Here is a 24,814-nt window from a genome sequence, read left to right on the forward strand (position 1 = left end):
TGCGGCGCCACCGGGTGTCGCTGTGCGCGCATCGGTTTATTCCGTCGCCGCTGCCTCTGTGGTCGGGGTCAGAGGTGAAATATGGAAACTAACAATAAGCGCACGTGAGAGCTCTCTGTACCTACAGATATATATACACATATATAACATCAAGTAATTTTATACTCGTTTCGTAATAATGAAGATACCTAATTATGATGCATTTGAATATATAAACCGCGGTTTTTGTTTTCGTTGGTTAGATATAATAGTTTTGTTTTGTATGTTTATTGATGTATATTACGACTAAAATATTGTATTTGTATTTGGTTTTCAGGTTAGTTTTAAGCATGTGAAACATTTCCGCTCCTAAAATGTTGCGTGTCCTCCGCCGTCGCCCGTGGCGGAGCTCCGACCCGAGCCACCGGAGGCGGGGTCGCTGCTCGCCGGCGGCCCCGCGGCCCGAGAAGCCGCAGGGCGGCGCCCAGGCCCGCTTCAATCCGCTGAACATCCAGATGCTGTCGGCCAGCCTGCACGAGCAGATCTTCCGCGGGACGCGGCCGACGTACCGGCGGGAGGACGTGCAGAGGAGCGTCGGGCACCTGGAGCAGCACCAGCTCTGGGGCAGGGAGGCAGCGCTGGTGCCGGACGTGGAGCTGGAGCTGCCGCACATGTACGGCGAGGACATCGACGAGCACTTCCGTGTCCTGGCTCAGAAGCAGAGCCTCCCCTACCTGGAGGCGGCCAGCTCGCTGCATCGGGCCGCCCTGCCCGCGATGCCCGAGCACTGGGCCCGGGAAGAAGGCTGGACCCGCTATGCCCCAAACGGGGAGAGCAGTAGGGTGGACTTCCCGGAGGAGAACGCCCTTGTTTTTGATGTGGAAGTGTGCGTGGCTGAGGGTCCGTGTCCTACTCTGGCCGTAGCCGTGTCTCCTGCAGCCTGGTGAGACACGCCCGTCTTTCCTGTGCGGTTTGCAGCTTTTTTTTAAATCGGATCTCTTTCTGGCGCTTATCTCTTTATCGGTTGCTGTGTCGAACAGGTACTCCTGGTGCAGCAAGAGGCTGCTTGAAGACCGTTATACGTGGTCAAACCAGCTGTCGTTGGCTGACCTCATACCATTGGAGACACGCGCCAACTCCAGTAGACCCCCAGGGGGTCGGTGGCAGGAGAGGTTGGTGGTGGGGCACAATGTCAGCTTTGATCGCGCGCACATAAAGGAGCAGTACATACTCAAGGTGTCACTTCCACGCTGTTTGCGTTATTTTGTGCCAGCACGTTCACTCTTCACTCATGCGGTGTTGCTCGTGTCCACACAGGGGTCCAAGGTTCGTTTCCTGGACACGATGAGTCTCCACATGGCCATTTCCGGCCTAACAGGGTTCCAGCGCTCACTCTGGATGGCAAGTCGGCACGGCAAGAGGCGGGGCCTGCAGGATGTCAAGGAGCACATAAAGAAACTGGGACGGCGTTCTGATGGCCCTGTGGTCAGTCTGAAGGGGTGAATTGGATCTGTATTCACTGATGCCATGTGCCAGTGGGTGGGATATAGGCAATAAGGGAATAGATGGCACCTGGAAGAAGTCATGCCGACAGAGGAAGCAAGGTCCTTTGGGAAAATGCTCTGCTTTGGAGCCTTGGCTCCTGCAGTCATGTGGATGCTGCTTTAACATGAACCACATCACGCTACTTCTAGGACTTACCTTGGTACCAGATACCACACACAGCATACCTTCAGAGATCTACTGGAGTCTATAGTCTGGTGGGCAGGAGGCAGAGCCGATGTGTTTATGTTGTGTGTAGAGCAGAACAGTTTAGTCGTAGGAGCCACATGACAAATGACTTATTTGGGATGTTATGGTTTCCTCTGTAGATTGGCTCATGGGATTGGGTGAATATCAGCAGCATTAATAATCTTGCTGATGTTCATGAACTGTACGTTGGAGGAGAGCCCCTGAAGAAGGAGGCTCGAGAGATGTTTGTGAAGGGTAACATGGCCGACATCAGGGACAACTTCCAGGTGTGAATTCATCTGACAGAAATCCAGCATGGGTCAGCTGTCAAGGTTAAAATTCATTTTGTTTGTCTCCTCCCATTTCAGGAACTCATGCAGTACTGTGCTCTGGATGTGCTGGCAACCCATGAGGTTTTCATGCACCAGCTCCCTCTGTTCATGGAGAGGTGAGAACCTCCACTGGTCCCAGGCAGGATGCAGTGGGAAAAGAGCATTTACTGAAGCAGATCCTGTAATGTCTATGCAGATGCCCGCACCCAGTCACATTGGCAGGAATGCTGGAGATGGGCGTGTGCTACTTGCCTGTCAATAATAACTGGGAGAGATATTTGGAACAGGCTCAAGACACGTATGAGGAGTTGCAGAGAGAGATGAAGAAGTCTCTGATGAGACTGGCCGATGATGCCTGTCAGCTTTTGGAGAATGAGATGTAAGGTCAAATTCCAGCTCGCGCTCTGCGTTCATGTGCATCATCTGTACTAAACATTTTTTCTTTTAGGTACAAAGATGACCCTTGGATGTGGGACTTGGAGTGGGACGTTCAGGAGTTTAAGCAGAAAAAGGTGTCTGGCAGAAAGAAAAAGGACGTCAAGCCTGAGGCTACGCCTGCTGTTTTAACAAGGGACTGGGATGAAGGTGCGGATGTCAACGTTTATTTTCACACGTATAGGTCTATTAAAGTTTGTTTCACATAAAGTACCACAAAAAATGATACTCATAGTGCAGTATTTTCTTTATTTATTAGTCAAGACTCCAGAGTCATAAAGTTGTTTTGGGGTCATGTGACTCTGCAAATTGGATGAGTAGGACGTTTTTTTTTTTTTTTTGGATTGTGGCCTGGCAGACCCTGGTCCACCCACTGAGGAGGAGCTGAATGGACCAGACCCAAACAGGGACGCACTGAAGAGGCTGAAGGAGACAGCCAGCCTTTTACCAAAGAGGAGGCAACACCTGCCTGAACATCCCAGGTGAGTTCTAGGTTAACCGTAATTCCTTTTAGTACCAGTTTTTGGGTCGTCCAGCCCTGAATACTCATCGGGCTTAATGCACTTTTTATTTATTTATTTTTAGTTGGTATCGTAAACTCTGCGTGAAGATGACCGATGAAGAGGCCTGGTCTCCGGGAGCATCCCTCATCAGCCTGCAGATGAGGTTGACCCCCAAGCTGATGGGTCTTACGTGGGATGGTTTCCCCCTGCACTACACAGAGAAGCATGGCTGGGGTTACTTGGTGCCAGGACGCAGGGATAACCTGGAACATTCCAGAGAGGAAGATGAAGGGCCTGTGTGCCCCCACAGGTATCTTATCAATTTATGTATTAAAATAAATGAATCCATTAATTATTGTACATGTACATATGAACCAATTTAACAATGTCTCTCAACAATCTGTAGAGCTATTGAGAAGATCTACAGGAGGTACTGTGAAGAAAAAGGCAAGGACCAACCGGAGTGTTTGGACACGCCTCTAACTGATGAGCTCATGCTGACAGACAGCACCGTATGGCAGACGGTCAGCTGCTGGTGGTTATGTTGCTGTTTTCTGATGAAGGACAACAGTGTGGTTATGGAGATGAAGAGCAGGTGTTTTTTTTTTTTTTTTGCCCTAGGTGGAGGAGCTGAGTCGCTTGGACAATGAAGATGAGATTGTGATGGACAGGGTCAAGAAGAAAAAAGTACAATTCATGAAAACCTTTTTTTTTATTTTTATTATTTTTTTTTTTTTTTATCCACTTTTCCACTTATCCACTTTTTATCCAAGAATTTGAATTTCCCATCAGACATTAAGAGAACCAGAATTGGTTGCAGAAGAAAGCGACTGCCCTTATCACCATGGCAACGGCCCACATAATGACGTCGACATCGCAGGATGCTGGTTTTTCAAACTTCCTCATAAGGTGGGTGACCCGCAATACACTCAGAAAGGCACAAATCCCTGGAGGCCTGTGTTAAATGTGGTCCTTTGCTTAAATAGGATGGGAACGAGAACAACGTGGGAAGCCCGTTCTCCAAGGACTTCCTGTCTAAGATGGAGGATGGCACCTTACAGGCTGGCAGAGGGGGCACCAGTGCCACACGGGCTCTGGAGATCAATAAAATGATCTCATTCTGGAGGAACGCGCAGAAGCGTATAAGGTGCTCGTCACGTCAGAACAACATTGCAGCTTTATGAATTTGATCTCAGATTACTGATAAAAAGTGTGAATTAGTCTTACGTGGCAACCTTGTCCATTGTAGCTCCCAGAAAGTAATTTGGTTGCGAAAGGGAGAGCTTCCTCATGTTGTGAGCAGGTAGGTCCTTCATACAAGCTACACATACAATACACACACACAATTTGGGAGGCGAAAAATCCTAAATATAACTTTTCAGCAATTATGATCATAATATGCGGATCTTTGCTGACATTTTACCACTGTAAAGACATCCAGATTATAATGAAGAGGGGCAGTATGGTGCCATTCTGCCACAGGTCATCACCGCGGGAACAGTGACTCGCAGGGCAGTGGAGCCCACCTGGTTAACAGCCAGCAATGCCAGGGTAAGGATTAAACTACTGGCAATAATAAACTGTAATTCTCCGAAATTGGAACCATAGGACCTCTTCTTGTGGCAGATAAAACGTGAAATAAAGTCCATAATATAGCATTCTTTTTATCCACCTCTGGAAAGGATTCAGACTCTTTATTCTAATGTTAGCCCTTTGTTAAATTACTCATTTCACTAAGACCGAACCGTCTTCTGTGTCCCCCCTCAGCGAGACCGAGTTGGCAGTGAGCTCAAGGCTATGATCCAGGCACCACCTGGGTATCACCTGGTGGGAGCAGATGTGGATTCGCAGGAGCTGTGGATCGCTGCCATTTTGGGGGAGGCCCATTTTGCCGGTCTGCACGGTGAGAGTGGGATTGTTCTGAATTGAGTAATTAAGTCGCGCAGAACGTGAGACTGTGGGTGGTAGTAGCCTAGTGGGTAACACACTCGCCTATGAACCAGAAGACCCAGGTACAAATCCCACTTACTACCATTGTGTCCCTGAGTTGCTCCAGGGGGGACTGTCCCTGTAACTACTGATTGTAAGTCGTTCTGGATAAGAGCGTCTGTTAAATGCTGTAAATGAGACCCCTTCGTGTTGATTGTGAACGTGGACAGGCTGCACGGCATTCGGATGGATGACTCTGCAGGGGAAGAAAAGCCAGGGCACCGACCTACACAGCCGCACCGCAGACAGTGTGGGCATCAGTCGTGAACATGCCAAAGTCTTTAACTACGGACGCATCTACGGCGCTGGGCAGCCCTTTGCCGAACGGCTGCTCATGCAGTTCAACCACCGCCTCACGCAGTCAGAGGCCGCTGGCAAGGCCAGGCAAATGTACGCTCTGACGAAGGGCCTCCGCAGGTAAGACCCACATGCTAAGATCTGTCTCTGCGCTAAGGGTTTGTACGGAAAAAACAAAGAAATATGGCCTGCTTAGGTACCATCTAACAGATGAGGGTGAGTGGCTGGTGCAAGAGCTCGGACTGAATGTAGAACGGGAGGAGGACGGCAGCGTCTCCATGCAGGAGGTGCGCAGGATCCAGAGGGCTGCAGGGCAGAAGTAAGGGAAATTTACTTCATTGAATTTCACTTGAAACGTATGCTTATCTGTTTCGTAGCAATGCATTATGAGGGGTGAGAAATGTATGGTTTTTCAACTAAATTGAGATATCATTGTATACTGGCCAAAGGAAATGGATTATTGTTAAACAAAAGACAAATTACTTAACGCTGAACCTTTTGGTGCCAAAAGGCACTTCTGACTAACTCCTGCGTTCATTTTTTTTCATTTAATAATCAATAATCTCCTGTTAAATCGACATTAATGTGGGTTTGCATTGCTTGCAGGTCCCATAGGAAGAGATGGGACATAACTGGGCAGCGAGTGTGGGTTGGGGGCACAGAGTCAGAGATGTTCAACAAGTTGGAAAGCATCGCCCACTCTTCCAGGCCGGCCACGCCTGTGCTGGGCTGCAGGATATCCCGTGCCCTGGAGCCTGCTGTTGTCAAGGATGAGGTGAGAATAACGTGCAGTTGTTCTACTGAATTGGGTCCATATTCAGGAGCGAAAACCGATTCAGGGTTGACAATACTAAATTGAAGTGCTCATATTCAATATTATCAGTTCATCACCAGCAGGGTGAACTGGGTAGTGCAGAGCTCTGCGGTGGATTATCTCCACCTGATGCTGGTGGCCATGCGCTGGCTGTTTGAGGAGCACAACATTGACGGGAGATTCTGCATCAGTATCCACGATGAGGTGCGCTACCTGGTGCGCAGCGAGGACCGATATCGAGCGGCACTGGCCCTGCAGATTACCAACCTGCTAACACGGTGAGTGTCTGATCACACCTACCAACACTTATCATCCAGGATGGTAGCAGCTGAGGCCAGTGGTGGTGGTGGTAATTAAGGCTTGAAATAAATTAGCTGTATTATGGAGCATAATCTGAACTTTTTTTTTTTTTTGATCTGGTGCAAGACAGATGCATGTTTGCACACAAGCTGGACATGAAGGACCTTCCTCAATCCGTGGCGTTCTTCAGCGCAGTGGACATTGATCAGTGCATGCGGAAGGAAGTGACGATGGACTGCGTGACCCCCTCTAATCCCACCGGAGTAGAGCGCAGATACGGCCTGTCCCAGGGTCAGTTGATGTCCTTTGATACCTGCAGTAGCGACTGTTCTATGTGCGGTAATAACCTAGTTGGTAACACAGTCACCTATGAAGCAGAAGACCACAAAGTCACAGGTTCAAAAGTCTCCAGGGGGGCTGTTCCTGTACCTACTGATTGTTCTGGATAGGTAGCATCTGCTTTTATGTGAATGTCAGCATTCAATTTATTCTCAAGATGGATTCACATACATGAACTGCTGATCTAAAATTTTATTACATTTGGCCATCTTTTTTTTAATAATCTGTTTGTGGATATCAGTGTAGAGGAAAAAGCAAAACACTGATATCCAGTGACCGTGAAATTATGTACAAATGTTTAACACTGAAGCAATGTTTTTACCAAAACACATTGAACATATATGCTGTTTAACGAGAAATAATTGTTTTCAGGTGAGGCCCTGGACATTTATCAGATTATGAAGATAACCAAAGGTTCCCTCGATTAAGAGATATAGCAAGATGGTGGGACTCCAGGTTCGTGTGGAAAACATGTACAGAAGTGCGTTCAGTGCTTCCTCCTCTTCTTCTTCGGCTCCTGGCTCTCTTCTGGCTGCTGGGCAGGTGTGGACTAGGAGGAATGCAATACAAAAATGTGGTGTTGCATCAGTCAAACACTTAATGAGCACTGAAGACCACCAGCACCCACCTGACTGTCCTGCTGCTCCTGAAGGGCAGCCTCTACTGTGGCCGTGTTGATGCGGAAGTCTCGGGAAGTGCTTAATTTCATGTACTGCATCAGATTAACCTGAACAGGAAGCATAACCACAGCTACCTTCAACCCAAATGTTACAGTTCAAACCCCTCGAAACGAGGGAAAGACTTTACTTTTTGTTAATATGCTCATAAAACAACTTATCAAAACGCAAACCTTTGTTTTCTTTGAGAGTACAATCAGAAACTTCTCATACTGCTCTATGCTGAAGATGAGATTGGGAATGGCTTTGGTGTCACGTAGAACTTTAGCCTGCAATTAAGAGAAGCGAGGTTCATCACGACAGCGGTGTGGAGAGTTGCTATGAACAAAGAAAATTATTCAGCTCCATACAGAAACAGCTGTGATTGTCTCATCTTCCTTCTTTTTCTTCTTCTTCTCAGCACCTCCTCCACTCTGCTCACCGCTCTGTATGTTCAGAACGATGAAACACTCAACCAGAACTGTGACCTACATATATAATCTGGCAAAGGTGGAATCTTATGAAAACAGTTTGCAAAACACCAGTATGGTGCATGTGATGCAATGAGCATAATGAGATGTTAATAAACCGCCACCGCGCAAACAAGCATCGGTACCTGGACGTAGGTGATGAACGAGTAGCACTGTGGTGTCAGGTGAGAGCCAGACAGTTTCACCTACAAGAGGAAAACCAGTCACATATTCCCTTTATTCCCTCTTTAACTGGAACACAGTGCATAGGCTGAAATGGTTCTCAGCAGAAGCTCACCAGCTTCTCCAGACGAGCTGGCAGTTGGCCTGGGTGAGACGCACACAACTGGATGTACTGCAGGGGAAAAGAAGTTACGCAGTGGCAATTACTCTACATAGTGAAATGATTACATGTTAATGTAGAGATAACTTAAATACGTGATCGAGGAACTATGTTGAAATGAAGGTCGGCAGGATTAAACTCACATATTTGAGCAGTGTGGTGAGGATAGTGTAGGTCCGACTCAACTCCCTCAGCAGGGTGTGGCAGCAGGTCCCTGGGGGCAGGGCCGTCTGGAGCAGCTCGTTCAGGGCGGTCAGGAGGGTTCCCAACTGCACGGTCACCGCCTTCTCCACTGGGTCCTGCTGCATCGCAGTCTGTGTGGCACCTCCTGCTGCAAACATGCGTTGACAACCCCATGCTATCCCATAATGGAAATGTTGAAAATAAGAATGTGTAACAACTCCTGATACCTGATCCAGGCCTGTCAATTGCTTTCTGGCCTTTCCTCTTGGCCAGCAGCCAGTCCACTTCATCCAGAACTTTCCCTAGCTGGACCAGCAGCAGCAGCTGGAACATGCAGGAGCAACAATGACCTCACACACACACACACACACACACACACACACACACACACACACACACACAGGACTGTACATGCAGTGTCTGCATACTCACTGTAGTGGGGGGAGCAGTCTTAATGCTGACAAATGCAAAATGAGAGCGCTTCTCTACCTCCACATCCTGTAAGGGTGCAATAAAGCTCAGGTTTCATATCAGCTAACCCTAACGGGCCACTGTAGCTATCAATTAACAAGCCACTGTTTTTGCAATAGGTTTCTTCATTTAATACATACATATAAAGATCAAATGTATAGTGTGTTACAGAATGTCCCAAATCAGGACTATATATAAATTATATTAATATGAAACGCCTTTATATTGAATGCTTGTCTGAACACTTCATGACTGCTGCCTTTGGTGGTGGTTTTTTTTTTTTTTTTTTTTTTTTTTTATATCCATATCACTCCACAGCTTACAGTGATTTTCCTTCTCACCTGATCAATGTCACCCAGTAGACTGTGTATGTCCTGGCACAGCTCCCAGATCAGTCGGACAGGGCTCTTATGCAGCGCATGCAGACTGAAGAGCAGAGAAAGGAGGCCCTTGCTGAACCCAACATCCTCTGAGGAGAAACTGGTCAATCAACAGTTTGCAATCAATGCTGATTTAAAAGGAAAGCGATAAAGATCACAGAAACCTACCAAAGCTGGTCTCTCTGCAGATTTTCAGTGTCCAATTAAACATCTGCTCAAACTGAATAAGCAGAGCATCCAATTACAAACGGCTCAGCATCAAAATCACTGTACAGTGTAGCTGCAGGAAAATGGTAGTTTTTTTCTATTTAATTTTATGCAGTTACCTGGGGTGAGGCGGGGTCCAATTGGCGGGACAGTAGGGTGAGAACACTGACCAGCAGCTGGGCCTCCTTACAGTTAAATTCATCCTCCCCTCCACTCAACTGGCTGAACAACGCCCGCTGTGGGAAACAAAAGCAAAGGTCCATGATGTCACCAATCTCCACGTCAGTTTCTCATATATTTCAACAGGTAACCACCACACAGTGAGATTTTTCACATTAACGAAGTCACAAATTCTTCAACAAAATTAAAGTCCTTTAAAGAATGAATGAAATTGCCTCACTTGAAACTGACGGAGGTAGAAAGCAGTCTTCTCCGTCAGGTTGCCATCACTGCCATTTTGAGCCTCCTCGTCCTCAGACACATCTCGGAATGGGGAATATATATATATATATATATATATATATTTTACTAAACATATTTACTACTAGCTTCATAACATCACCCCGAGGACAGGTCTGTCTCTTACCCATGGCACCCAGGAAGCTGGTCAGCCTGTGAGGGTAACGTTCAATCACAGTGCTGAAGATTCTCAGCAGCCCCTCTAGACACAGCAGGGAAACATTGTGGCTGCTGTCCTTCTTGCTAGAATCCTCCACAGCTGAGGGGATGTTAGTGTACCTCCACATAAGCACACTGGACGAATTGAAAAGTGAAAGTGATACACTGCAGCACAGCACACGGTGCACAGAATGAAACGTGTGTTACGAGTCCGCTTCCTTACACACTAGGCCACCACTTTTGAGAGAAAGACAATTATGGCCTTAAGGTCCCACTAAACAATCAAAAGTTACAGCAACATTAAATATGTGCATGTGCAATACATCATAAATTTATAACCACACCACTGACCAGGTGATGTCACAGAGATGGCGGAACATCTTCTCAGCATTCTGTCCCTCGGGGCCGTCGGTGTGGCCCGTCTCCTCCAGCTGCTGCACCTTCTGCAGGGCGACGCTGACAGTGTAGCGCAAGAAGTCAGGACAGGAGCGAAGAACTGACAGGCTGTCCTGACGACTCTGAGTGTTGTCTCTGAACGCAGGATCGAATATAGCACACACACAGAATCGACTTTATAATCTCAGGAAAGCAACACACGGTATTTACAAAGCGGCGGGCTTACGAAACCGAAGCTCACCTGAAGAGGGCGCTCAGCAGGGTGGAGAGGAAGGCCATGGACAGCAGGCTGCGTGGCGTTTTATTGGAGGGCACTCTGCCTTTTCCCGCCTTCTCATGGAGAATTTCCGAAAGCTTATGATGACGCCGGTATAGCTCCAAAATTTCCTCAAAACGATTTTTGCTGCATGAAACACACACAGGAAGTCAAATGTCTGCTGACACTTCATCCTTATACATCTCAAACACTCCCACAGAAAAAAAAAAATAAATCTATCAAGTGCAGTAATTAACCTGTAGTTGGCCATGACAAAGTTGTATTCAATCAGAACCTCATAGACTCCCATAACCAGCACGGCGTAGATGTTGTTCTTCACTCCAACGCTGGAGGACAGAGAGAACTCTGCAGACTTGTCCTGGGGGACAAACATGAGAACAATTTTATTAAATTAAATTACACAGTTATAAAAGAAATGCAATTATTGCATCATTGTACAATGTTACACTAAAAACAAAAAGGCTATTTTGGGCTTTAATAAATGTCGTGATTGAGTGTAAATGACAAAATCTGTACTTTTTCATTAAAATTATACACAAACCAACTCAAAATCTTCCAGTTCACTCTTCATCAGCCGTCTCGTCACACTTTCCAACATAGCATGAAGCTCTGTCTGGTACCCCTCTTCTTCCTCCTCCTCATCATCATCAGATCCAGCCATGGGACCCCCAGTCTGTACATTCCGGAGCCACAGCAGACAGTGAACCGTGCAGGACAACAGGTGGGCCTGGTAGGGGACAGCAGGTTGTGTCATGTCTGATAACAGTGCCACAGGGGGGTAAAGTCTATTACCATCGGTTCCTGAAGGAAGATCTGGTCTCCTTGAGCGCTAATGCAAGGTTCCAGCTTCAATGGCGGCAAGAGGTCCTGCTCTGGTTCATAATATCGTTTTAACTGAAATGAACACATGCACAAAAGTTAAACGTTCAGAATGTTCAGATTCACTAACACACACACACACACACACAAAAAAAAGACACACCTGTGAAAGCAGGGTCTGCATTATGGAGCTAGCCAGCTGCGAGTTGTGGCGGAGAACGTCACGGAAACCCTGAAGCCGAAAGATGTCTGTGCATAAATTCTCGTGCATTCAACAGCCGGGGCAAAAAGAAATGAGGGAAGCGAGATTCTGACCTCGTAAAGCAGGAGCCGCACGTCTGCCTGCTGGTTGAGGCAGCGCCGCAGGCTGCTCAGGATCTCCAGGCAGAAGGCCTCATTGGCAGCAGAGTTGTAGCGGGAGTGAACATCTGCGTGGATCTATAGTGATTGTAGACACCCCAAGTCCCCCAAAATGTAGCCAACACTTGTAGAATGAATAATTTCCGTTTTATTCATTTTAATCGAGAAGCCGAGCTGAAAGTGTACATATTGCCCACCTGGCTGGAGCTGATGGCCTGACTGGCCTGGCTGGAGGCCAAGCTGCCGAGGACCCGGAAGTTCTTTAGCAACAACAGGAACCCAGACACCGCAGACTTCCTTCCTTCGAGTTGGCTGAAGACAGAGAAAGATGGGATATTTTACTGTAAATTAACATTGCACATGGACACAGCAAGTAAAGGAGCTAGCCTGCATGAGAACCTCACCTGGAGAACATGGCTTTTCTCAGGACCAAGATCAATGAATCCTTCATGGAAATGCTGACTTTTAGCAGTGGCTGTGGAAAATATTTTTATTATTTATTATGACCTCGAGTTATACAAGAGTAGCACTACTCTTAAACTCTGACCTGTACAGCCTTGAGGAGCCCCAGCACCGTGGTTAGCGGAAGGAATGACAGATGGTCGAAGGTTTCTGTCACCTTGGCTGAGGATTCTAGAATTATCATAGGAGCTGAGACAACCATGCTGGAGAGCAGCTCTGTAAGGACAATGAAGAAGAGACTGGTTGGCCGTGTGGACAGGAAGCAAGCACTGTTTGAAGGCATGACTGAATGCTGTTATTCACCAATAAAATGGGTCACTGGAGATGCCGTTTTTGTTATGAGACGATTAAGGACCTGCTCCAGAATTTCTCCTCTGATCGGCTCATGCATCTGTAATAGATGAAACATCATGTCGGACACTAATCTTCAGAGTACCAAGGTTAAACGAAGGCAGTGTGAAGAACATAATACCAGGAACATGTAAAAATCTGTATAGAAACTGACATATTTTGGGTTCACACCACACACATCTCACTAGGAGCAAAAGTTTGACCTTTTTGGCCTAACATTTTGCCCACATTAGCAAAAACACTCCCTAATATGACTGAAGTGGTATGACTACCTTGAAGCCATCAAGAAGGACCTGGCCACCAAGCCGACATGCCAGTTGATTTGGAGTCTTGGCAAGAGCAGTGGATCCTTCCAAAGCCTTTCCAAATGCCCCTGCCTTTGGGCCAAATGAGTCCATGAGCATGAAGCCTAGCTCCACCAGTCCCTTTGTAACATGGTCCCAGCCAAACACACTACAGAGGGCAAGCAGTCAGTCAAAAGCATCTTCCAAATTAAAGCCCAATTCCATACAGGGAACTTGAACATATCACTGCATAGGTAGCTACCTATTCCTAACCGTATCCAGAATCATCTGGCCCACACTGCAGGACTGGGGGATCAGATCCTGTAGAAAGCGGGAGTTCTGCAGTGCCTGGTCATCCTTGAACCTCTTTGTGATTGCTCCCTTGAGGAAGTCAAACACCTAGACGATGTAAAAACAGAGATGAATCAACACCATTTTAGGAAAAGTAACAGTACATAACAAAATGGGTGAATTGGAAGAGAGGTCGTAACCTGTTCCTCATAACGCTGAATTCGAGCTACAGAGAGCAATAAGGCAACTCCAAAAGGACACAGGACTTTAGAAGGTTCCCCAGTGGAACCCTAAAGGGCACAGAAGGTGAAAAATGAATCAAAAATCTTATTTTTAAGAGATCGATGTTTTAATGAATATCGATGTGATCAGAGATATGGTTAACAACCGCCGACTGACCTTCAGGGTTTTTAACAGTTCCCTGCCCAACTCGTGGTCCAGCTGCACAGCGAACACAACATGCAATATCACGGTCCCTTCTACATGCCGTAGCTGGTCCTGTGGTACAGACTGCACTTCCACATCCATGTTTCTAATGAGCAGACACGGGAAAACAGAAGGCTCGCTCAGAAAATCAGACACACACACACACACACACACACACACACACACCTAGCACCACTTTTGGAAAAAATACTCACTCGCCATTTTTCTGCTCGTCTTCATGTCTGTCATCCTGTTCTTTAAAATACATGATGATTCCGTCCAAAACGATTTTTTTACAACCCTGAGTAAGACAAGACAAGTAAAAGCTTGATTTTCTCAACAAAAAATAGGTAAGCAAAACCACGCAGATGTATTGCAAGTTTCAGAAACAAAACCAGTATTCTGGGCTGTCCTTGCAGATGTATCCCAGATACTCAGACAATTAGACTTCATTCACTGCAAACACATGACCAGCAAACCTTGGCAGCCAACAGCAGGAGCTGGTAGACAAGTGGTGGAATCTCCTGAAGGTCCAGTTTTTGGAACATCCTCAGCACTTTCTCCACGACAAACTGCAGCTCCTCTGAAGACAATGGCACGTCCCTGAGAAAGCAATGAGTGAAAGTGATTTTTGTCTTTGTGGGGCACATTGTGTCCTCTGCATTTAACTCAGAAATATCAATTCACAGTTCAAATCCTCACTCAAAACCCATCTGTTCAAGTGTGTTTTTTCCCCTCTGAGTCATTTACACCGTCATTGTTTTATATTTTATATACTTTTAGGCAGCTCCGCCCCCTCTGTCCCATGCCAACAACTCTCATGTAGAGACTCACAAAAAAATTATATAAATATCCACACACAAAGAGATCCCACCTGAACATGGTTGTCAGGTGAATCACACAAGTGGGGTCCCATCTGAACAGAAAATAAGATGAATGAACACATGGATCCAATGCAGGAACTAAATCCAATTTTTTATTTTTCACGCATTTAAGGGGGAAAAAATGGTGCACCTGCTGGAGCACAAGCTGTTGATGATCTGTTTCTTATACTCCCCACCGCTGAGCTCTCCTAAACAAGAAAAAGCAAGGTGGTGACGGCGTGTTTTTCAAGGTGACGCGCTCATTTTGAAGGATCTCACCTTTTCCATAGGCCAGGGCTTCGATGGCAGACAAGGCTGTCAGGATGGTGGGGAAGAGTTCCAAGGATCTGCCACTGCACATCTCTCCCGCCTTAATTGCCTCAACATAGCCAGCGGCCAGATGTGCCAGGGACGGGCCAGGCAGGCTGTGCGTCTGTTGTACAGAGAGGAGAGGGCGTACATGCAGAAAAGGAACATGTACAAACCGCAACGCTGCCATAAACCAGAATAGAAATAAGAACCAACCTCCAACATGAGAAATCCAATGATGTCAGAAGCCACCTCCGTCTGCAGGTCCCCGGACTCACAGAGGGGGATGCAGTGCTGGTACACGAGAGACCTCCGTTTGACCCCGTCAGAAATACCGGCTGGAGAGCCTGAAACACAGCGCAAAATATGTAACATGGATCTATTCTGCATACGCACAACGTTCAAATACAACATTAAATGATATTGGTTACCTTTAAATATTGCTTTGATAACTGCACCCACATCTTTACCTTTCAGAGCACAGTTTGTGATCATGGATTTCAGCTTGGCAACCGCAGGAAGAGAAAAAGCATTAATGAAGTGCTGATATATTCAAAGAATATCACTTGCACTAAAAAGTCTATTGAAAAGTGGCCACAGCTATGGTCGGTTGCGATTGGGACTTTTTACTTTATCTGCGGACAATTCTTTAAAAAAGCCAGCGGGACGCAATTCCCACGTGTCCGGGTAAAGGAGGTCGCCTGGTCGCCCCATGTAAGTACCTCATCGTCGGACAAGGATGCCAAGTACCGCTGCAGTTCCCGGGCTCCGTCTCCCTCCGACAGCTGCAGGAGCGTCCCGGCGTCCCCACCCATGCCAAGTCCTGCGACGGTAAAAAAAAAAAAAAACACGAAAACTTCGAGCTGTTCTGCTGATAAAGATGGTGACAAGTGTAACGTAACCTGGAGAAATTACCTTAACAAGAAGGTCCACTGACGGCAACAATATAAAAACACGTGCACAACACAAGTAATCTTCTTTGAAATGTACCAACGCGTCGAATAATCTACTCGGCAGGAATCGCGTACGAAGTCTGAAAACCAGGCAGAATCGCGCCAGTACGGCGCACACGCCTCTTCCGGTTTCATGCGGAAACGCGATTGGTTCGTACCTGAAGATCAATCACGTGTCGCAAATCGTCTTAAACGAAGAGTTCGTGTTTTGCTTCGACAACGAATCGCCGTTTTGCGGCATCACGCCGAACATTTAATCGACGTTTGAAAACGCGCCAGAACGCGTTTTCAATCTCCCAGAACGCCCGGGCACGTCGCTTCCGGTCACCGCGTGCACGACGACGTCTCGTAATCGAGGAACGCCATTGCGTCACGCGGCCACGCCCAGGCCCGCAACAAGGCGTCGGCGCGGAGGTCGGCGGACCGCAGCCCGGACAGCTGTTGCGGTGATGTAATGTTGCCCGTTTGGTGACTCCGGATGGCGGTGTGTGCCAGACTCTGCGGAGTGGGACAGTCGCGGAGGTGCAGGCGACGCCAGCGGCACAGGGAGCAGGGCAGCGACTCCGAGGCGGACATGGACGAGGAGGAGGAGGAGGAGAGGATCGTGGGTAAGCCGAAAGCCGACGCTGGCTGCCATGACGGCTCCGGGGCGGCCGATCGGTTGGAGGACCCGGGCTGCGCCGGCCGACGACGACGGCATCCGCAGTCGCTGCTGGACCTTCCGCCCGAGCTGCTGGTGGAGATCTTCGCGTCCCTGCCGGGCACGGCGCTGCCCAGCCTGGCCCTGGTCTGCAAGAAATTCCGGCAGATCCTCAGCACGGAGACCATCTGGAGACGGCGATGCACCGAGGGTAGCGTGCAAATTCACCGGTTACTGCATGCACTCGATCCAGCGGCGCCGGACTTCCATGACGAACCTTTATGCTGCTGTTAAAAAAAAAGCAAAATTCTATAAAACGGTTAGAATGACAGGAAAAGCTCTGCGTTTGACACAGCGACCCCTGTCCCGCATTCGCAGTAAACAAACGTTCTGATTGGCTGTCATTTCTGGGCCTGTGCGGCGGAGGAAACCTGGCTTTCACTTTAAACCCTAAAACGAGCAGTGTGGTACAGTACTACATACGCTTTAAGCTCGCTTTTAACGCACATTTTAGACAATCCAGAATTAAAAATACATAAACATAAATCTATTTTGTTAATAAGGAATGCGGCAGTGTGCGTATGACGAGGATCAAAACGTTTATTCCTCTGGATAACACGTTGAGATGCATTTTGTTTTCCCCCTCAGAGTTTGGTATGAAGGAAGATTTGCGCAAACTGGAGCTGGTGGGCGTGTCCAGCCGCGAGATTTACGTGAAGCGTGAGTGAGCTACTTCCGTTAATTAATGTAATTAAAATCATAGTCTACAGCTATTCAGTGGTTGTTTAAACATTCATTAGAGTGGTGGCAACTATTTACATGACGTTGTGTGGAATTATATTTTAAAATTCTTAAGAAGGTATTATGTAGTGTGAAAATACAGTACAGGCCAAAGGACACGCCTTCTCATTCAATGTGTTTTCTTTATTTTCATGACCATTTACGTTGGTAGATTTTCACTTAAGGCATCAAAAAAAAGGTGAAATAACTGAAAACATGTTTTATATTCTAGTTTCTTTGCTCTGATTACTGCTTTGTACACTCTTGGCATTCTCTCAATGAGCTTCAAGAGGTCGTCACCTGAAATGCTTCTCCAACAGTCTTGAAGGAGTTCCCAGAGGTGTTTAGCACTTGTTGGACCCTTTGCTTTCACTCTGTGGTCCAGCTCACCCCAAACCATCTGGATTGTGTTCAGGTCCGGTGACTGTGGAGGCCAGGTCTCCACTTTTTGTTAAGTTCATAACTCCACATGTGTTCATTCATAGTTTTGATGCCTTCAGTGAGGATCTACCAACGTAAATGGTCATGAAAATAAAGAAAACACATTGAATGAGAAGGTGTGTACAAACATTTGGCCTGCACTGTACATGTAAATATATTTTGTAAATACAGACATTCAAAACCATATATTGTCATAATTTCCCCCCAAATAAAATCAGAAAGAGAACACGGGGGAATTCATTTGTTGCACTGTAGCAATATTTTTTGCTTAACCTGCCCTGTTCATAAGCCAGTTGCACATTTTCCTATACTGTGCTTTCTTTCCCATGTACTTTCTCTCCACCCCTGACACCCAGAACCTGTATTTGGTCCCATTTGCACACTCTCTTCAACTTCAAGAGTTGATTTCATGTGCGAACCTACTTCAGCTGTTTAATGCATTGGCTCCGCACAGTTCACAGGTTAACCTCAGGTTGCCGCCCTTAAAGGTTTGAACATTTTGTCACATTGGTATCCCGCAGTGACTCCAAACTGCTAGTATTGATGAAGAGAACTGATGGGCCCTTGCTTATTTATTTCTGAACAATTCAGTGTAATAATGCGGATCTATTGAGACATCATAAATATTTGACATTTATATATATATGAGAGAGAGAGATGCATACACTACATCTGCAGTGGAAGTGAATTGGGTTGAGCCGGGGTTGTAGTTCTTCTTCGTGGTCTAGGCATCCACACTTACACCGCGGGGGTTTACAATAAGGGTAATTCACATTAAACTATTAATCAGCCATTTAACCGTGTTGTTTCCACTCCTCTCCTGTTCCCTCTGAACCGCACTGAAGTGTACTGTACTCACGCCGCAGTCTGCCCCATCCTGAGAGTGCTCTGCCACCTCCCTTCTTCTGCCTCTCTCTCTCTCTCTCTCTCTCTCCCCCTCCCTGTGGCGCCTCCACCCGTGTACCTGTTCAGGTGTGAACCCACGGGTGAAGTCAGGACGCTTTACGAAGCTGCTCCCCGATTACGAGCACATGGACTATCGGGACGTGTACGCACGCCGTATGTACTGCGCAGGCGGCGGGGGCTCTTCCTCACACACGCGAGGCCTGAAAGCATGCGTGTGACTTCTTTACACTCTGTCCACACACAGCAGATGCGGAAGTGTGATGTGAAAATGGATAAAGGGAAAATGAATCATTTAATTTGAGGCTCAGTGTTATGGGAATGTGTGTTGCTTGAAAGTATTAACATTGTCTGTGTTTCCTCCCCCATCACTGTGTAAAAGTGCTTTTGTCTGTTTTCACTAATTGTATGAACCCAGTTGTCAGTGTGTTCGGCTTCTTTTCCCTGTCATGTTCACAGAAACTTATTTAACAACAAAATACCGTTTTCTTAATTCGACTTATTTAACTTGAGTATTGGCACAACCCTTTTTGTGGATTTCTGAATTCAAAGTGAAATATGTACGAGGCTTTCTTGCTCATCTTCATTTCTTGCTTTGTGTTACAGTGCTGCACCCTTACAGGCATATTCTGGGCCTGTGGCAGCCAGACATTGGCCCTTATGGAGGACTGCTCAATGTGGTGGTACGTTCTCACTGGTTGCACATTCTCGCCCATGTTCTGGCAACTTATTCTGGCTCGTTATCTGCTTGTGTCCAGGTTGACGGACTCTTCATTATTGGCTGGATGTATTTGCCTCCTCATGACCCACGGGTGGAGGACACGATGAGGAAAAGGCCACTCTTCCGTATTCACATGTGGGAGAGCAGTAAAGCCACTGTGGAGTGCATGTATGGACACAGAGGGCCGCACAAAGGTGACATTCAGGTATAGTTCTTAGTGTCCCCTAATACTCTATCATATTAATAGTATTTTCTTGAATCTCTACGAAACCAAATAACCTTTAATAATTTGTATTGATTGATATGAAATGATGTTTCTTTCCTAAATTAATCCTTAGTGCAGACATCATCAGCACCATTCACCAACCACAATGTTTGGCGCTGACATGACGTTGTGTAACCTTTCCTGTTTTGACGACATAAGGGGACAAATTCCAGATCCGACCATCTGAGCTGTCGCTCTATGAACAGTGAAGAAGAATGACCACTCTTTATACCTATCGCTATTTCTTACTACTGCAGGACCGTAGACTGGCAAGGGGAACTTGTATTAATGTTCAATAATTATAGGGGACCTTTAATTGCAGGTGGCCTAGCGGTTAAGGAAGTGGCCCCTTAATCAGAAGGTTGCCGGTTCGAATCCCGATCTGCCAAGGTGCCACTGAGGTGTCACTGAGCAAAGCACCGTCCCCCCACACTGCTCCCCGGGCGCCTGTCATGGCTGCCCACTGCTCACTCAGGGTGATGGGTTAAATGCAGAGGACAAATTTCACTGTGTGCTCCATGTGCTGTGCTGCTGTGTATCACATGTGACAATCACTTCACTTTAAACTTTAATGTCATTATTGTGTACTGTTTCTGTCATAGCACAGATAATAGTTTCATTTGATATATCAGCCATATCTCAGGTATGTATTTAGTGCATTCAGTGAGCGCAGTGACTTTTATGGTCCGTGAAAAAGAAAATGATTGGTGTGTCATTTAATATCAATCCATACAAATTATTAAATGTTATTTGGTTTTGTAGAGATGCAAGAAAATACTATTAATATGATGGAATATATCATGTATTCTGCCTCAACAGTGGTTCTTGGTTGCTGTTTTGTATAGTAATGTGGTGCAAACAGCCCGGCTGACTGATTCAGCACAAGTGCAGGAAATCGATTTTAAAAGATACATTAAAATAACATTAAGTATAAATTGTGCTGAGGGCTGAAACAAGAGCAATTGGCCGTTTGGCCCAATAAAACACAATTTCAGAAGTAGAGCCAGTAGAGTGTCACATTTCAAGGAAACAGGATTTTAGGGAAGTATTGTATGCTGCTTCCTTCTTACGGAATTACAGTAAATACTCCTGCCGGTGGTTTAATATAGTGTTTCCTTGCTCTCTTTAGACTGTGAAGAAAGACGAATTTTCCACCAAATGTAACCAAACAGATCATCACCGAATGCCAGGAGGCCGGCAAGAGGTGAGATGCTGAAGCTAAACATTTCTGCAGGTTTTTGATCTTTTGGAGGGTTTTGACTTTCACAGTATTTCAAATCTACAGAACACAAGAGTGTAAGTGTACATTGTGTTTGTGTGTGTGTGTGTGTGTGTGTGTGTGTGTGTGTGTAGGAGTTCAGGACGTGGCTGGAAGAAGAATGGGGTCGGACACTGGAGGACATTTTTCATGAGCACATGCAAGAACTGATTCTTATGAAGTTCATTTACACCAGCCAGTATGAGTACGTCCGCGAATATTAATTTCCTAATTTTTTTTACAGGCGGCTTGAGTGTAGTACCACAAACAATAATTTGTCACATATTTTCTTTATCACTTCTTTATCACGGGTTATGGGCAGGACCTCTTGAAGCTCATCGAGAGAATGCCAAGAGTGTGCAAATTTAGGTTATCACATTGTATAAATAATTTATTCTATTATATTACCCCTTACGGGTTATGGGCAGGTCATCTGAATGACTGTTACTTATTCAGTGACAATGCCATAAACTGTTGGTAGTAGTAACTCTCTTGAGAGTTACTCAATGTTTTCTCATTTTCATATCAGCCCAGACAAATGAGTGCGTCCATTTTTTTATGGTGGTGATTTAATTTAAGTTTGATTCGCTGAATTGAGTCACTCCTCATGTGCCATTGCAGTAATTGCCTAACATACCGGCGTATTTACCTGCCCCCGTGCCTACCCACCGACCTGCTGCCTCCCGGCCTCTTCAAAGGTACATATGGCAGCCACGGGCTGGAGATCATCATGCTGAGCTTCCATGGCCCATGTGCCAAAGCGACCAAGCTCACAGTGAGTAATTCGCTCAAATTTGCCATGCAGATCTTCCCAAATGCTACCCTGATTTATTTATTTATTTTTTTACCAGGGGGACCCCAATGTGCCAGCAGGCCAGTTGACCCTTGACATCGACCTCCGCCGGCCGGTGTGTTTGCCTGACCTGGACAGCCAGCGCAACGTGGAAGAGCTTTCGCGCCTGGTGCTTGGGGTACATGAGCAGGCCCAGAGGGAAGCGCAGGGGCCGTGTCCCCCAACGGAGCGGGCAGAGGCGTGTGACCGGCCTGAGGCGGCAGCATCTGCTGCTCCATCTGCCTCACAGGCTTCCTCCAGTTTAAGTGGGACGTCGCCTTCACTACATCCTTTCATCTTACCCTTGGGCGTCATTGCGCGCAATGAGGAGTACCCCCGCACTTGCAAATTGTGGTGAGTCTCCTTGTTCTTTAAGCCGTGTTTTCTTGTACTGGTTCAATAAAATAGTTTCAGTCATGCGCTGGAACAAAAAAAATGTCTGTTGCGATGTAGTGAGGTGTTGTATACTTAATTATATGGCTAAGAAGATCAATATTAGCTATGAATAAGATCTATTTCCTGGTATATTAAACTATATTTTATCAGCTTTTCCTCACAAAACAACTCAACATCATTAATTCTGAGGTTATGTGAAATTTATCTAGATTTAGATTTTGTTTTTATTCAGAAAAAAAACGAGAGACCAGTTGACCAATGAGAATCATTTGAGTGAATGAGTTGAATCACAGTGAAAAATATTTCAATCAAAAACATTTTTGCCTTACATTTTTATTCTTCGAGCCATTTTTGACACTGTTCAGTGTTAAGTCATGTTTAGTAACTCAAAATTTATTAAGAATTTAGATTTTTTTTTTTTTTTTATGATTTTTAGCCAGTACTGTAGAAGGAGCTTATCAAGAGCTTTCACCTGTGATTTTTCACCCATTTCACTTATGCTCATATGGTTCTCACCCATCAATAATTGTCACAAAAAAGTGTCTACCAAGTTGTACTAATGTACATTGTAAAAACTATTTAGAATTCTGGGTTCGTTGTAATGAGTTACCAATGTTAATTAACATTAAACGTGAGTATGTGTGCTGTTTTTAAGGTCCATTTCTGCACATATGTTAGGATTGTTAGTAATTCTCCATGTTGTGCTGTTTGTTGCAGTTTTTACGGGACGGGCTTGATAGCTGGCCACGGCTTCACGAGTCCGGAGCGCACCCCGGGGCTCTTTGTCCTGTTCGACGACAACCGCTTTGGTTTCATCTGGCTGGAGCTCAAGTCCTTCAGCCTGTACAGCCGCGTTACAGACCGTCTAGCCCACGCCCATGCGCCCACCATGGAGCGCTTTGAGGCGATGCTACAAAACATGCAGTCCTGGACGTCCTAGTGGCCGAGCTCTCCTGACGCATACCCTGCGTACCTCCACACATTCGAGCTCCACCCTCCCCTGCAGACCTGCACCAGTGTCCTGAATGCCTGAAACACCTCCCTGTAGGCACTGCTACTTCCGCGGGCACTTGGGTGACAAGTGTCCATATCTGCATGGGCACACCATGGCGTTCTTATCAGCTCCTCATTCATTTATTTTTTGAATACAGTGAGTGGGCCATTATAATATAAAGGTAGGGAGTTATGGAAGCCAGTTTGGTCAAAATAGGCTTCCATTAAAGGAAATCATAATAATATTGTGTCCCTATTTCTTTTTAATCCGGGTTAGAAAGTTTAAACACTACAATCTGCGGACTCTAATTGGACTGGGACGATGCTAAGCTTGTGTTCTTGTCAGTGGTGGCATTATGGATGTGCTGTAGCTTTGGCCATTTCATAACAATCTGGTATTATGTTGCTTGGGTTCAGTTTTCCATTTTGTTCCTGATCGTATCATTGCTCTTTTCCAGTTGGGGGATTTAGTTCACTTGCGTTAGGTTGCTGCATTGCCGTCCCTGTCGTGTTTGTTGATGTTCTCTCATATTTTCTCTATGCTTTATTTTATTGCAGTCCTTATGTCTCTATAACAAGCCAATAACAGTTTCTGCCTAGCTGATTGGTTTTTACCTGGTCTCACATACTCGATTGGATTGAACATGCAAGAAAATACAATACAGGAGAACATAGACATTTTTATAGGGTAGATGGCAGAATGCTGAGAATGCAGTATTTATTTCTAATGCAGCATGTGCATTTGTCTTTTCTTCCTCTCCTTCGGTCACTACTTCTGTCGTCATACAAGCATGTGTCATTTGGGTACGTAGGATATCTCAGGTGATAGAATTTCACTACCCAGGTTCCTTGTGTCTTTAGCTGAGCTCTCACAAGCTCAGAATCATAATCCAAAGCAATTTTTCTACCCGCGCTGTTGCCTCCATGAATTTTATTACTTCCTAAACGTCTAATTAGCCCGTTTTAAAAATGTGAAAAGAAGCATATATAGAGAGTCTTCATAGCCCATCAATAGCTAAAGAGTATGATATGCTTCCTCCCCCATGCATCACTGTGCTTACTTACACAAAAAATGCATGATATTTACCCAAACAGTTGTAATGAGTGATGAGGGCCCTGAAGTTCTTTTAGATTTAGATTATTTCCTCCTCCCTCACTGGTTCCCTAACTCAACATGTGCATATAGTTTGAATGCTTGCATCCTTTCTTTGTGTGTGTGTGTTTGCACTTCTTGATTACTGCAATAATTACATTGAGCAGTATGTATATTTATTTTTAATTACCTTGGTCTGAATGTGATGGTTGCTGGCCGTATTATCTTGTCCTTTTTTTTTTTTTTTAACCCTTGTACAATATTTGTCTGTGTAAATTTGTCATATTTATTTACTAATGTTGTTCTCATTTTTGTCAAGTGTCACAAAACACGGTTTGTTTGTGACAGGCTGACTGGTTGACAGTTGTATCTTCTGCCTCAACAACCGAAGAAAGAAACCCTGTGTACCTTTCATAAACATAACTATGAACATATCAGTTACGTGACAATATTTTCAACAGTGAAACCATTTGCACAGATTGTTTGCTCTTAACATGAAGTGTACATGATTGAAACATTATCAGTGATGGAAGAATTAACTCTTGATGTACAGCTCTATATTAGTTGTGTCTTGACTTCAGGGAGCTTTGCGGCTTATGCATTAACCTCTTCTCAATAAAAATCAACATTTCCTCACACACAGGGAGAACGTTC

At 45.7% G+C, this 24,814-nt stretch overlaps 3 protein-coding genes across 10 annotated transcripts; 2 read left to right on the forward strand and 1 right to left on the reverse strand.

Moving 5' to 3' along the window:
- The first annotated feature begins 51 nt into the window (after nt 1-51).
- On the forward strand, nt 52-7,568 carry polg (polymerase (DNA directed), gamma). Of its 3 annotated transcripts, none has more exons than XR_003742920.1 (23): nt 52-104; nt 317-922; nt 1,020-1,215; nt 1,297-1,464; nt 1,851-1,997; nt 2,079-2,158; nt 2,239-2,421; nt 2,491-2,627; nt 2,836-2,959; nt 3,063-3,290; nt 3,387-3,504; nt 3,602-3,667; nt 3,773-3,889; nt 3,967-4,127; nt 4,230-4,283; nt 4,414-4,531; nt 4,748-4,883; nt 5,140-5,386; nt 5,463-5,585; nt 5,873-6,041; nt 6,150-6,358; nt 6,507-6,671; nt 7,092-7,568. XR_003742920.1 is itself a non-coding variant. In XM_028958959.1 (23 exons), exons 2-23 carry the CDS (start codon nt 354-356, stop codon nt 7,145-7,147), a joined length of 3,567 nt encoding a protein of 1,188 aa, XP_028814792.1. In that variant the 5' UTR covers nt 52-104; nt 317-353. The 3 variants fall into 3 exon arrangements, 2 of the variants coding, with proteins under 2 accessions (XP_028814792.1, XP_028814793.1); XM_028958959.1 differs by having other exon boundaries at nt 6,511-6,671; nt 7,092-7,147; XM_028958960.1 differs by lacking the exon at nt 52-104 and having other exon boundaries at nt 354-922; nt 6,511-6,671.
- fanci (FA complementation group I) lies at nt 7,051-16,863 on the reverse strand. 5 transcript variants are annotated; one of them, XM_028958955.1, is made up of 39 exons: nt 16,707-16,863; nt 15,997-16,627; nt 15,608-15,708; nt 15,317-15,389; nt 15,102-15,232; nt 14,856-15,009; nt 14,728-14,785; nt 14,588-14,629; nt 14,193-14,316; nt 13,929-14,014; nt 13,687-13,819; nt 13,488-13,577; nt 13,259-13,395; nt 12,985-13,165; nt 12,665-12,752; nt 12,447-12,577; nt 12,304-12,374; nt 12,097-12,211; nt 11,855-11,977; nt 11,703-11,771; nt 11,513-11,614; nt 11,262-11,447; nt 10,957-11,078; nt 10,685-10,846; nt 10,399-10,578; nt 10,016-10,182; nt 9,830-9,912; nt 9,549-9,665; nt 9,391-9,442; nt 9,184-9,311; nt 8,804-8,869; nt 8,599-8,695; nt 8,332-8,519; nt 8,144-8,200; nt 7,992-8,051; nt 7,747-7,821; nt 7,570-7,665; nt 7,348-7,446; nt 7,051-7,269 (listed from the first exon to the last, which is right to left on the reverse strand). In XM_028958955.1, exons 3-39 carry the CDS (start codon nt 15,698-15,700, stop codon nt 7,207-7,209), a joined length of 3,999 nt encoding a protein of 1,332 aa, XP_028814788.1. In that variant the 5' UTR covers nt 15,701-15,708; nt 15,997-16,627; nt 16,707-16,863; the 3' UTR covers nt 7,051-7,206. The 5 variants fall into 5 exon arrangements, with proteins under 5 accessions (XP_028814788.1, XP_028814789.1, XP_028814786.1 ...); XM_028958956.1 differs by having other exon boundaries at nt 8,332-8,516; nt 15,801-16,627; XM_028958953.1 differs by having other exon boundaries at nt 15,801-16,627.
- Nucleotides 16,198-24,798, forward strand: fbxo31 (F-box protein 31). Of its 2 annotated transcripts, XM_028958965.1 has the most exons (10): nt 16,198-16,689; nt 17,127-17,198; nt 18,672-18,758; nt 19,209-19,285; nt 19,361-19,528; nt 20,718-20,792; nt 20,942-21,051; nt 21,468-21,621; nt 21,698-22,032; nt 22,792-24,798. In XM_028958965.1, exons 1-10 carry the CDS (start codon nt 16,317-16,319, stop codon nt 23,012-23,014), a joined length of 1,674 nt encoding a protein of 557 aa, XP_028814798.1. In that variant the 5' UTR covers nt 16,198-16,316; the 3' UTR covers nt 23,015-24,798. The 2 variants fall into 2 exon arrangements, with proteins under 2 accessions (XP_028814798.1, XP_028814799.1); XM_028958966.1 differs by lacking the exon at nt 18,672-18,758 and having other exon boundaries at nt 16,200-16,689.
- The last annotated feature ends 16 nt before the right edge of the window (nt 24,799-24,814 follow it).

This window comes from Denticeps clupeoides, chromosome 17 (genome assembly GCF_900700375.1).
Source record: "Denticeps clupeoides chromosome 17, fDenClu1.1, whole genome shotgun sequence".
Lineage (NCBI taxonomy): Eukaryota > Metazoa > Chordata > Actinopteri > Clupeiformes > Denticipitidae > Denticeps > Denticeps clupeoides.

Excerpts from the sequence above, each read along its gene's own strand:
- polg (XM_028958959.1), top strand. The coding sequence starts at position 354 with ATGTTGCGTGTCCTCCGCCGTCGCCCGTGGCGGAGCTCCGACCCGAGC. Across the intron at positions 1,216-1,296 it reads AGGAGCAGTACATACTCAAG|GGGTCCAAGGTTCGTTTCCT; the intron begins GTGTCACTTCCA and ends GTGTCCACACAG. Across the intron at positions 6,359-6,510 it reads ATTACCAACCTGCTAACACG|ATGCATGTTTGCACACAAGC; the intron begins GTGAGTGTCTGA and ends GGTGCAAGACAG.
- fanci (XM_028958955.1), bottom strand. The coding sequence starts at position 15,700 with ATGGGTGGGGACGCCGGGACGCTCCTGCAGCTGTCGGAGGGAGACGGA. Across the intron at positions 12,578-12,664 it reads TCCAGTGACCCATTTTATTG|AGCTGCTCTCCAGCATGGTT; the intron begins GTGAATAACAGC and ends TTGTCCTTACAG. Across the intron at positions 11,448-11,512 it reads TCTTCCTTCAGGAACCGATG|GCCCACCTGTTGTCCTGCAC; the intron begins GTAATAGACTTT and ends GTCCCCTACCAG.
- fbxo31 (XM_028958965.1), top strand. The coding sequence starts at position 16,317 with ATGGCGGTGTGTGCCAGACTCTGCGGAGTGGGACAGTCGCGGAGGTGC. Across the intron at positions 20,793-20,941 it reads TGCCAGGAGGCCGGCAAGAG|GAGTTCAGGACGTGGCTGGA; the intron begins GTGAGATGCTGA and ends GTGTGTGTGTAG. Across the intron at positions 22,033-22,791 it reads CCCCGCACTTGCAAATTGTG|TTTTTACGGGACGGGCTTGA; the intron begins GTGAGTCTCCTT and ends TGTTTGTTGCAG.